Genomic DNA, 13,797 nt, shown 5'->3' on the forward strand with positions numbered 1-13,797 from the left:
ACATTTTGTATTTTTTCCTATATTAGATGAATATTTTACAGCTTTAAAAATGTATTTAGTTTTGCATGAATAAGTCATCACCTTTCACTTCTAGATCACTCTTCTTATTTTTAGCCCAAATGTTGTGGTAGTTTTCAGCCAAAACCTCTACCATAGCCTGGAATAGCAATAAGGAAAAGAAAATCACCATAGCAAAATATCTAATACTTTTTTCGGGGAAAATTGAAATAATTCCTATATTTCAAATGGGTGACAGTAGCTTAGTGGTTAAGACATTGGATAGCTGAGTGAAAGATATATATGAATGGATGTATGTATGCTGAAATCCCAGCTGCCACTGCTGGTTCCTTGAACAAGGCCCTTAACTCTCACCTGCTTATTTATATAAAGAAGATAAATGTAATATGCTGTGGATAAAGGTGTCTGCCAAATGAAATAAAAATATACATTGCTCATATACTGTACATGTTACAGTTCAGTTAGTCACAGTTACCTGAAGTTCTCGAGAAAGCAATACATTGCTCATGTCCACTAGATTTGGGTGGAAGCCACTACCCTGTGAACATACAAACAAGTACAAGCATGGCTACCAGATACCACAAAAAGTCTGGAAAAGAGGATTTACAAGCTATTGTTCAGTATTGGTTCAGTCTTAGTTTACACCCAACAAAAGTATTTTAAAAGAAAATATGTTTAAAAAATATGTTTAAAAATAGCAAAGGTATTTATAATAACTTTAACTTATTAAAATAATAAACCTGGTTAGATTATGTTGATGCATCAAATACCAGCATTCAAATAAATAAACTAATATGAAACTTAAAAGGTACTGCAAAAGTTATATATATATATATATATATATATATATATATATATATATATATATATATATATATATATATATATATATATATATACAGTTGTGTTCAAAATTATTCAACCCCAATGCTGTAAATGGTTTTAGAATTTAGTGTACATTTGTAATTGTATTCAGAATGAAATCCTACAAGGACTTCTTAAAGAACCATATGCAACTAAAATGACATCAATTAGTTTTGTAATACAGTAGTAAATGTTTCTTTTGTGAATTCTTCATTGACATAATTATTCAACCCCTTAAAGACTACCACTCTGAAGAACAGAGGTTCAATGAAGTGTTTTCAATCAGGTATTGAAAACACCTGTGGATATCAGGGAGCAGCAATAAAGCCTAATAAGCACCAATTAGGCAGCTTTAAAATGACTGTGATACTCAGCTCCTTCTAGACATTTACTGGTGTGGTTACAAACATGGTGAGGTCAAGAGAATGGTCCAGGAAGACAAGAGAACAGGTGATTACTCTTCACAGGAAGGGCAATGGCTATAAGAAGATTGCAAAGATGTTAAACATACCAAGAGACACCATAGGAAGCATCATTCGCAAATTCAAGGCAAAGGGCACTGTTGAAACGCTACCTGGTCGTGGCAGAAAGAAGATGCTGACTTCGACTGCTGTGCGCTACCTGAAGCGTAGAGTGGAGAAAAGTCCCGTGTGACTGCTGAGGAACTGAGAAAAGATTTGTCAGATGTGGGTACTGAAGTTTCTGCTCAGACAATACGGCGCACCCTGCGTAATGAAGGCCTCCATGCCAGAACTCCCAGGCGCACCTTGCTGTCCCCAAAGAATAAGAAGAGTCGACTGCAGTATGCCAAAAGTCATGTGGACAAACCACAGAAGTTTTGGGATAGTGTTCTGTGGACTGATGAAACAAAATTAGAACTGTTTGGGCCCATGGATCAACGCTATGTTTGGAGGAGGAAGAACAAGGCCTATGAAGAAAAGAACACCTTGCCTACTGTGAAGCATGGCGGGGGGTCAATCATGCTTTGGGGCTGTTTTGCTTCTGCAGGTACTGGGAAGCTTCAGCGTGTGCAAGGTACCATGAATTCTCTTCAGTACCAGGAGATATTGGATGACAATGTGATGCAGTCCGTCACAAACCTGAGGCTTGGAAGACGTTGGACCTTTCAACAGGACAATGATCCCAAGCATACCTCCAAGTCCACTAGAGCATGGTTGCAGATTAAAGGCTGGAACATTTTGAAGTGGCCATCGCAGTCACCAGACTTAAATCCGATTGAGAACCTCTGGTGGGACTTAAAGAAAGCAGTTGCAGTGCGCAAGCCTAAGAATGTGACTGAACTGGAGGCTTTTGCCCATGATGAATGGGCGAAGATACCCGTAGATCGCTGCAAGACACTTGTGTCAAGCTATGCTTCACGTTTAAAAGCTGTTATAACTGTAAAAGGATGTTGTACTAAGTACTAAGATTGAATGTCACTTGGGGGTTGAATAAAACTGATAATGATGTGAGCTCAGAAAAGACATTTGTGGTTATTTCATTATAAATGTTATGTTATATTTGTCTGACCTACACGTGCCTCTTTGATTTAATTGTAAGCAGGATGACTGAATGATCATAATCAATGTCAAACCGACCAAAACAATCAATTTCAGTGGGGTTGAATAATTTTGAACACAACTGTATATATATATATATATATATATATATATATATATATATATATATATATATATATATAATTATTATAATTTTTTAATTAAATGGTTTTGTCCTCTTAGACAGGGTTGACATTTCACACCTGGAATCATTTACCTGAGATGCTTTGCACATCTTCTCATTCTCCCTTTGCTGGAACATGGCTTCTCCCTCTTTGGTCCTGTCAATGTTCCAGCCCATGGCTAGCATACTCTTCAAAGATTCCTTTACTGGGAAGCTTCAGCGTGTGCAAGGTACCATGAATTCTCTTCAGTACCAGGAGATATTGGATGACAATGTGATGCAGTCCGTCACAAACCTGAGGCTTGGAAGACGTTGGACCTTTCAACAGGACAATGATCCCAAGCATACCTCCAAGTCCACTAGAGCATGGTTGCAGATTAAAGGCTGGAACATTTTGAAGTGGCCATCGCAGTCACCAGACTTAAATCCGATTGAGAACCTCTGGTGGGACTTAAAGAAAGCAGTTGCAGTGCGCAAGCCTAAGAATGTGACTGAACTGGAGGCTTTTGCCCATGATGAATGGGCGAAGATACCCGTAGATCGCTGCAAGACACTTGTGTCAAGCTATGCTTCACGTTTAAAAGCTGTTATAACTGTAAAAGGATGTTGTACTAAGTACTAAGATTGAATGTCACTTGGGGGTTGAATAAAACTGATAATGATGTGAGCTCAGAAAAGACATTTTTGGTTATTTCATTATAAATGTTATGTTATATTTGTCTGACCTACACGTGCCTCTTTGATTTAATTGTAAGCAGGATGACTGAATGATCATAATCAATGTCAAACCGACCAAAACAATCAATTTCAGTGGGGTTGAATAATTTTGAACACAACTGTATATATATATATATATATATATATATATATATATATATATATATATATATATATAATTATTATAATTTTTTTAATTAAATGGTTTTGTCCTCTTAGACAGGGTTGACATTTCACACCTGGAATCATTTACCTGAGATGCTTTGCACATCTTCTCATTCTCCCTTTGCTGGAACATGGCTTCTCCCTCTTTGGTCCTGTCAATGTTCCAGCCCATGGCTAGCATACTCTTCAAAGATTCCTTTACTGGGAAGCGATAAACATCCTTTTCCTAGGATAATGATAACACATACATAAAAATCAAATGCCAATGCACAGCACAAGAGATACCTGTATAATTAGCTTTGGCAATCTACCTTCTCTGAGAGTAACTTGTAGGATCTCAGCATGGGGTGAGTTTTTGCTTTCTCATCAATGCTCTCACCATATTTCCAGCCCAGAATAACCTAAAATAGATATGAATTGTAAAGGATAATCATCTAAAGCAGTGGTCCCCAACCTTTTTTGCGCCAGGGACCGGATTAATGTCGAACAATATTTTCACGGACCGGTTTAATGTCGGAAAATATTTCTCATGGACCGGCCTTTAAGGTGTGGTGGATAAATACAAAATAAAATGATACGACCGGCAAAAAAATGGTATTTTCTAAATATAATAAACGTGAATCCACTGTGTTGTTTTTTTGTTCATTTTGCTAGCTTGCGGGTTTCAATTTAGTGGTAATGTATTATGTATTAGCGGCCGGAGCAGCCCCTTTAAGAAGCTAGCGGATGTAAGTAAGACATGTGACCAAGGCATCTTGACATGTATCAAGAGTGAGTTATAGACAGATGTGGCGGAGAGAATCCGGTAATTTTCCAAAATAAAACATCGTTCAGACTCAGATAATAAATAAAACGGAAATAAAGTATGTTATGTATTCTTTCTGTGCGGCCCGGTACGAATTGACCCACGGACCAGTGCCGGTCCGCGGCCCGGGGGTTGGGGACCACTGATCTAAAGGGCTACAAACATCAAAAGTATATAAAATTTGTGTATAAGTGAAATGATAAAACATGTATTTACAGACCCTGTGTTCTAAATAGTAAGATCATATTGTGATTATATTGTGATCACAGTCCTTCCATTTCATCACTATCATCACACCTGGTTCCTTCATTGTACAACACTTATTGTACTTACACTAGGTCTATATGATGGCAACAAATTTTACCACATTACATGACAAGCTTGAAGCTATTCCAGGACAATTTTCCTTTTTCTTTCCTCTGCCTGTCCCAATATGTAATGTTTTACAAATTAAACATTGATTACAGCCTCAGACCTTAGACCATCCTTGAAGAAGTTAAATCAAGATGATGTATTTCAGAGCAGTCAATGCCCCTATGATTCAACACCAGGGACCAATATCCTACCTTCTCAGCAGACCATTTGTCATGGGAATGTTCAGCGTATTTGTGAGTGATGTATTCCAGTTTCTCTGGCAGAGAGATGCTATGGGGAAAAAGCATTTAACAAAGTATTTACTAATAAATGGTTAAGATTTCTGGATAGAGAATGTAATGATCTCACATATACCTATGTATTTTTAACACTCCTGGACTAATAAATAAAGTTATAATTATCAGTTGCATGCATGCCTTTCAATTACTCACATACAATATTCAACCTGGAAACATCCTTTCACAAACACCCTTCTTTCTTGCTTACTTTGCCGTGTTGATAGGTCTTGGGTCAAAGTTGCCCTGTGCATCAGCAAAGACTGGCTTCTCCTGAGTGGTGCTAAGAGAAGAATCAACATAATCTGGAGGCAAAGCTCCAGCTATAGCACTCAGACATGGCATTGCCATCTTAAACAGCTCCTGCCCATACTCCTGCAAGACACACACATATACACTGGCTATCAAAATTAGAGAACAATTTATAAACAATTAAACAATTCTGAAATAATGTCATCTTTACTGCTCAACAGTTAAAGGAGTTTTTGTCCTGTCTATACCATGCTACCAGAACACCTTTTCCACAAATTTACTAAGGCATTTCCAAAAAAAAACATTATTTTGCAGAAAACACACTGATCATAATTAGAGAACAACAATGACTGTAGCATGGAAAAATATTACAACAAAAATTTCTGAAGGTTACAACAGTCAGCAATTAGTAGGAAGTGTACAGGCCTCTGCTCTGAATGACTTCAGCACATCTGCAGCCACAGGACAGCACTAGTCTCTCACACTGCTCTGGTGTGATTTTGGTCCACTCTTCTTCCAGTCTCCTCCACAGTTCGGTGACTGTAGTTGTTTTCTTGGCCATAACTTTGTCGCCAAGGATTTTCCAGAGGTTCTCTATTGGGTTGAGATCAGGACTCTGGGCAGGCCATGTCATTATTTCAATGTTTTCAGTTTCAAGGAACTGCTTTACCAATTTTGCTGTGTGACATGGAGCGTTGTCCTGCATGAACACTGCGGGCTGATGGGTGATGAACGCAGGGAAGGAAGGTTCTGATAAACATTTGCATTCACTCTGCCATGTAGCTGTATAAGAGGCCCAACTCCTGCTGCAGAAAACATGCCCCAAACCATGACACTTCCTCCTCCACGTTTCACTGACTTCTTTACACACTTTGGGTTCAGTCTTTCTCCAGTTTGTCACCGAACATAATGTTTCCCATCGGACCCAAATAAATTAAACTTGCTTTTATCAATGAAGTGAACTTTGGACCAGTTCTCCTCTGTCCACACAACATGCTTAGTCTAGCCTTTTGATTCTTTTTGCTAATGAGAGGTTTGGTCACTGCAGAGTGGGCTTTCAGTCCAAATGCTCTTAAACATTGAGACACTGTATGATGAGACAGATCCTTATCCTGTTCAGCGCTGAACTGGTGAGCAATTCCAGCTGCAGTGTGGAAACCATTGCCCATTGAGATCCTCCGCAGTATCCTGTCCTCTCTTGTATTTGTCTTCCGTGGACGACCAGCCTTCTTGGCAGACTTGAATGAGTTTGTGATGTAAAGATTCAATATTCTTGAAATCACAGATTTGGAACGACCAACTTGTCTTGCTATGGCTGATAGGGTCATCCATTTGGCCTTCATCTGGACAAGCTGCTGCCGGAGGCTTTCAGTCACTTTAGAATGGCCCACCATCTTGCAGGCCAGTGAAACTGGAAGGTAGGCTTCCAGTTAAATAGGGGTTGACAGATAATCAAGAAAATTAGCACCAGGTACCAGATTAACACCAATAACTGGGAGGTATCTGAAAGTGTTCTCTAATTTTGATCATTGTGTTTTCTGGAAAATAAAGGTTTTTTTTGGAAATACCCTAGTTATTTTGTGGAAAAGGTGTTCTGGTAGCATGGTATAGACAGGACAAAAACTCCCTCAACTGTTGAGCAGTGAGGATGACATTATTTCAGAATTGTTCAAATGTTTATAAATTGTTCTCTAATTTTGATGGCCAGTGTATATACACAATTTATTTAGTATAAAAAAGCAAACACATTTATGGATTTATTTGTTATAATCACGGTCATCTAGAATGTATTGCAGGAACACTGTGTGTGGAAAATGCACCTTGGATTGTGTTTCCATTGCAGGGCACCATGCACACACCGTCACATACAAAGTCACCAATGAGAAACAAAGTCAAATTCACCTACTTGCATGTTTTTGGGAGGTGGGGGAAGCCAGAAAACCTAGAGCAACCCATGAAAATATTTCAAAGAACATGCACAAAAACTAAACATGGTTAAACCTAGGACACTGGGAAAGCACCACCATGTTAACCAGAGATTTACTGTTTCAAATAAAATTTTATATAATCTGGGGTTTGCAGGATAAGACACCTCAATAAAAAGATTTTTGGAAAAATAAATTACTTTCCCAACAAAGGAAGAAGGCAAGGACATTAATATAATGATTAGAATTATTATTATTATTATAATAAACATAATTGAGCAATAAAATATTACATTACATTATTACATTCAGAGATATAATAAGATTTGAGTTTTCAGTTACAAATCACACTAATCCATCATCACCTAAATTCTGAAGTCTTACTTTTTGAGAAAGTGAATCAAAAATGCCCCAGAAGATCTTCTTGGTAAGAAGTAATTCCTCATCAGATGCCATGCCATAGTTGCCCCAACCAGAGGGCAGGCAGTAGTACTTCCAGTTCTGTTCATAATGATAGGTCAACAGCTGAGGACACATCAGAGAACTGCTAATAACAAAGCGCTCTTCCAAGATATTTTGTCTTTTTGTGCAGCACAACAAAATAGAAAATAAACATCCTAATAGTTACTATACACACTGGTTGGGTTACTTGGAAATGTAACATGTTCAAAATAATTACCGGTACATGTTTTTTCCTATAAAAAATATTTACTAATTTCACATTTCTTTATACTAAAAAATGGTCTTAGACTTTTGTACCCCATTGCATATATACACACATTGTCCAATAAACACCAAGAGCTTCAGTTACATCTATTACATCAGTTACATTTGTTCACATCATACACCAGAATGTGGGAAAGATTTATGGACACAGACTCACCAAAACTGGACAGAAGTTTGGAAAAAGGGCAGGTGATTTTTTTTTTACTATTATCTTCAACTGTCCAGTTTTAATAAAACTTTAATCTTTGAAGCGTCGTTTTTGACTAAAAGGAGTAGAATGCAATGTGTTTTATTGTTTTTAGACTATTAATGGCCTATAGAGTGACCATTTGAGCTTCTATAGACTTCCTGTCAGCTGAAACTCAGTTGGTCATTCACCTACAACTCTCTAGATATTTCCATCTATTGGCACTAAGTTGCTTTTTTTTGTTGTTTTCCCCCCACACAATTTAGTATAAACTCTGTGCTGCTGATTTTGCACATCATGATAGGCAATGTATGATTCTGCATGAATGTGCAAGTATCCTAGGTATTCCTAAAACGTGGACATTTAACTATTTACTGCTTTCCCACTTTTGCCTTTGTTTTAAAATGACAAGTAAGTACAATAAGAAAAATTTTATTTTGTGATTTTCCTTTGAAATATGACTGAAATATACCCCCTTTTGTGTTTATACATGCACTAAAAAACTTAATAAAAGGAATTCGACATGCCTAGAGCATTATAAGAAAGGATAAGGGTATAATAATTACTGATTCCAGAAGATACTAGATACTGGAAAAAGCGCAGGATGTATTACAGTAGCCAAAAGTATGCTTAAAATGAGCAGTATTTACCTTCAGAGGCATCTTACAATATTCAGATAGCAAGGGCACGTCAAACACCAAGCAACGCAACAGTTGCTGAAGCATAGAGGGCCGCAAGTACCTGTAAAAAGGACACAAAAACTATTTATGTAAGCTTGTGACATTAACATTTTTATACACTCTCCAACTAGCAATCTGTGAGGATAGAGGAATAATTGTGCTTTCAGGTTTCACCTTTGTTAAAAGGATAGCATGATTGGATTATTATGAGCAGAGGATGATATAATAATCAATACTTCAAGGATATCATTGACCTTATCATTTAATTATGGCAGAACAATAATAATAATTAAAAAAAAAAAACAGCCTCTACATTGTAAAACCAAAACAGACTTACTTGCATACAGCCAGCAGGCACTCCTCAATAGCATCTCTCTGGGCTTTAGTGAGTGAGGAGCCCTTGCTCAGCTGGTAGATGGTGTGAAGCATGGAGTCAATGAGTGCAATGTGGTGTTCTGTACCGGCAAAATGAGGGGCACAGCAAGTCAGCAAAGGCAATATTGCAGATCCAATATAACGATTCATGGCCAGTGCTGTTTCTGTGGTCCTTAATGCTTCCTACAGATGAATTAAAGGAGATGTTTCACAAAGAAATATTTTTTTCAATTATCATGAATACAAGTATACAATCCTATGAGGAGTAGTGGGGGAACAAATTATAAATAGAGATGAACAAAAGTGGTTTGGTCTCCTTGGAAAAAATCTTAACAAAACTTTTTTGGATACTGCTGATCCCAAAACATGGTCTTACATTAGAGAGCCCAAGAAGATGACAATAGGAAATTTAAAGAGTAATACCAATTTACATAGGATTGCAAGTCAAATCACATTTAATTACAAATAACATTACATCTGAGACATGGTAGATCAGTGGTTAAGGCTTCGTTACTGATTGCAAAATCAGGGTTTCAAGTCCCAGTATCTCCAAACTACCACTCTTGGTTTCTTGAGCAAGGCCCTTAACCCTTTCTGCTCCAGGGGTTCTGTATCATGTTTGAGACTGCGCTCTGCCCCCAGCTCCCTAACATGATAGGGTATGCAAAGAAAGAATTTCACTGTGCTATAATGTATATCTGACAAGTGAAAGCCTTATTCGTTTCTGCTTTTTATTATTTTTTACCTAAAGAAATCAAAACACAAAAGAGTGCGGCAGCTGCAGAATCTGCTATCTGAGTTACACACAATGTTTACACGAGATCATTGCCAATTAATTTACTTATGTCTAAACTAGGGATGTCAATTAATTAAAATGTTTAATCACGATTAATTGAAATGTACCCTTAATTAATACTTTTAAAGCTTTTAATACGCTAAGCAACATGGGCATGGACAAATGTGGATGCATTATGCAAATGCATGTTTATTATTACTAAAACCATACTAAATATAGAGCATGAAATCTAATGTAAATGTAGATGCTTTAAAATAATCATGGTGTTTAAAATGAAGTAAATCATATTTAAACAGATGGTTTGTGTGCATCATGGTGGATTTTGGTGCTTGATTTGAGAATTGGTGCATCAGGAAAATAAATTTTTAGTGATTAAAAAAAATGTGATGGACTTTATAAACATTGTTTTTATATCTGAGTAAAGAAAGGATGTCGTGAATAAATGTGTGTTGCGTTGAAGGTCAAACAGAAATGTGTGCTGCATTATTCGCACAATAATAAAATGAGTGCCGTTAAAATAAATTTGCGTTAACGCGTTATTAATGCGTTAATTATGACAGCCATAGTCTAAACAAATCTGGCATTAGAAGTATATTCTCAAATAAATAGGTATCCAACAAAGCTAGCTATAGACCTTCTCATACCAAGCAAAAGCAATCCAGAAACAGAGGAGTACTTTTTATGTATTAAAATCATACTGCCTGTGACTCATTCATTCAATTCAATTCATACACTGAAGCTAAAATTTGGGCCTTTCTCACTTTGAGTACAGTATATCATAAATTGTGTAAACTGGCCATGGAAATATTATGAACAGACACTACCACAGAATACTAAAGGAAAAAATCATATTTGTTCAGATATAAGTGGTGTCATGAAACCACTTTCAGTACACCATGTCTAAAACGCATACAGTGCATTGCAAAAGAATTCATACACTTGAATATTTCCACATTTTGTCACATTATAATCACAAATTTAAATGTGTTTTATTGAGAGTTTATCCGATAGACCAACACAATGTATTGCATAATTGTGAAATAGAAGGAAAATTATACATAGTGTTAAAGATTTTTTACAAATAAACATCTGAAAAGTGTGGCGTGCATACACAGTATGTATTCAGCCCCCTTTACCCTGAACCCTAAATAAAATCCAGTGCAATCAACTGCCTTCAGAAGTCACCTAGTTAGGGATTAGAGTCTACCTGTGTTTACTTAAATCCCAGTATAATTACATCTGTTCTGTGAAGGCCTCAGAGGTTTGGTTAAAAACATTAGTGAGCAAACTGCATTATGAATGCATTATGCATTATGGGTGAAAAACACACCCGACAGGTAGGGGATAAAGTTATGGTGCAGTTAAAATAAACAGGGTTGGGTCATAAAAACATATCCCAAGCTTTGAACATCTCACAGAGCACTGTTCAATCCATCATCTGAAAATGGAAAGAGTATGGCACTTAACTGCTAACTTACCAAGACATGGCCGTCCACCTAAACTGACAGGCCAGGCAGGGAGAGCATTGATCCAAAAAGCAGCCAGAAAACCCAACATGGTACAAACCCAAGGTGGTACAAGTCAAACAGTGCTGGAGGATCTCAGACAGTGTGGTGCAGTACGAGATGTGATGAGGTCTCTGAAGTAAGATGGCGCTGGTCCATTTTTGGCCTTGTAAGCAAGCATCAGTGTTTTGAACAGTGGCAGTGGGGTGGTGTGCAAGAACTTGGGCAAATTGAACACAAGTTGTGCAGCTGTGTTTTGCATCATTTGCAGTGGACGAATAGCATTCAGGGGAAGACCTGCCAGCGGAGAGTTACAGTAGTCGAGTCTTGAGATGACAAGAGACTGAACAAGCACCTGGGCAGCCTGTGCGGACAGAAATGGATGAATCCTTCGGATATTGTAGAGAAGAAATTGACAGGAACAAGCCACATTAGCGACATGTGGGAAGAAGGACAGTTCATTGTCCATAGTGACCCCAAGGTAACGAAGAGTGGCTGAAGGGGTGAGCAGAGAGTCATGGAGAGTTAGTTGGAGATCTTGACCTGGAGATGAATCACCTGGAGATGAATTACCTGGGATGACCAGCAGTTCTGTTTTGCTAGGGTTGAGTTTTAGTTGATGAGCACTCATCCATGAAGATATGTCTGTCAATCATGCCGAGATCCGAGTGAAAGCTGTGGTATCTAATGGAGGGAAAGAAAAGATTAGTTGAGTGTCATCTGCATAGCAGTGGTAAGAAAACCCATGTGAGGATATGACTTCACCAATGGAGTGGGTATAGAGGGAGAAAAGGTGGGGACCAAGTACCGAGCCTTGTGGGACACCAGTTATGAGTCCGCACGGGGCAGATGTGTATCCCCTCCATGTTACCTGGTATAAGCGACCTTCCAGGTCGCAAACCATTCCCATGCTGTTCCGCGGATACCGAGGCTCTTGAGGGTAAACAAGAGAGTCTTGTGGTTGACTGTGTCAAATGCTGCTAAAAGGTCCAGGAAGATAAGTACAGATGACAGCTTGGCTGATCAAACAGCATGCAGTTCTCAGAAACTGCCAAAAGGGCTGTCTCTGTGGAATGTTCTGCTTTGAACCCAGACTGGTTCGGATCATGGAGGTTGTTCTGTGAAAAATAGACAGACAGTTGGTTAAAAACAGTGCATTCCAGAGATGTAGAAAAAAAGGAAAGAAGTGATACCGGTCTGTAGTTGTTGATGTCTGATGGGTCCAGAGCAGGTTTCTTTAAAATGGGAATAACCTTGCTTGCTTGAAGGTAGTTGGCACATGGCCAGATGTTAAGGAACCATTAATGATTGTGGAGATGAAGGGCAGGAGATCTTGTGTGATGGTCTGAAGCATAGTTGAAGGGATTGATTGAAGGTAAGATGCGAGGTCTACATCGAGTAGTGATGCAAAACACTATGTATGGCAGGAACCTAACACTGCACATCAGCCTGAACACATCATTGAACCCACTGTGAAACATGGTGTTGGCAGCAACTGTGGGGATGCTTTTCTTTCAGCAGGGACAGGGAAGCTGGTCAGAGTTGATGGGAAGATCAGTGGAGCTAAATACAGGGCAATCCTGGAAGAAAACCTATTAGATGCTGCAAAAGACTTGAGACTGTGGCAGAGGTTTACCTTCCAGTAGGACAACAATCCTAAACATACAGCTAGAGGTACAATGGAATGGTTGAGTTCAAAGTATATTCATGTGTTAGAATGGCCCAGTCAAAGTCCAGACCCAAATACTAATGATAATCTTAGGCAAGACTTAAAAATTGCTGTTCACAGATATTCTCCATCCAATCTGATCTAACTGGAGCTGTTTTGCAAAGAAGAATGGGCAAAAATACAGTCTTTAGATAGCTAGTAGAGACATACCCAAATAGAATTGCATCTGTAATTGCAGCAAAAGGTGGTTGGACAAAGTATTGACTCAGGGGGGCTGAATACATATGTGCCACACTTTCAGATTTTTATTCGTAAAAAATCTACAAATAAAATATATAATATATAATCCCCAAAGAATAAATGTATATGTTTGTGGTTATAATGTGACAAAATGTGGAAATATTTAAGGGGTATGAATACTTTTGCAATGCACTATCCATGAGCAACAGAACATTGTACAATCACCACATATTTAAACACATACAGAGAAAAAAACAAATACTTGTGACTACAGGCTATTCTATAGAGAAAATACCATTTTAAGATCAGCCCTAGTGAATTTTGCTTTCCTCCATTTTTATTTATTTTACATACAAATCTAACAATATATAGACCAGTACATAGCTGCAAACAGCAAACAGCAAACAAACAACATGGAGCCATTTTTAGAGTATGCTCTCCCTTGCCAGTGATTACATCAAGGTGGGTAACAGCTAAAGACCCAGATTACATTGGAATGATATGGCATATAAACAGGAAAAGGGCAGCACAATGTTTTTT

The 13,797-nt window shown here is 38.0% G+C and overlaps 1 protein-coding gene across 1 annotated transcript in view; it reads right to left on the reverse strand.

Annotated features, from left to right (window-relative positions):
* LOC124389836 (ryanodine receptor 3-like) overlaps positions 1-13,797 on the reverse strand; it is a 462,748-nt gene that overhangs the window by 161,551 nt on the left and 287,400 nt on the right. The window contains exons 48-56 of the mRNA XM_046855362.1: positions 9,010-9,230; positions 8,643-8,733; positions 7,464-7,604; positions 5,114-5,277; positions 4,819-4,897; positions 3,759-3,848; positions 3,522-3,673; positions 494-551; positions 82-157 (exon numbers count right to left, since the gene is read on the reverse strand). Coding sequence (XP_046711318.1) covers positions 82-157; positions 494-551; positions 3,522-3,673; positions 3,759-3,848; positions 4,819-4,897; positions 5,114-5,277; positions 7,464-7,604; positions 8,643-8,733; positions 9,010-9,230 — 1,072 coding nt within the window. The remainder of the gene's footprint in view (positions 1-81; positions 158-493; positions 552-3,521; positions 3,674-3,758; positions 3,849-4,818; positions 4,898-5,113; positions 5,278-7,463; positions 7,605-8,642; positions 8,734-9,009; positions 9,231-13,797) is intronic.

The sequence above is a fragment of the Silurus meridionalis genome, chromosome 8 (genome assembly GCF_014805685.1).
Source record: "Silurus meridionalis isolate SWU-2019-XX chromosome 8, ASM1480568v1, whole genome shotgun sequence".
Taxonomy (NCBI): domain Eukaryota; kingdom Metazoa; phylum Chordata; class Actinopteri; order Siluriformes; family Siluridae; genus Silurus; species Silurus meridionalis.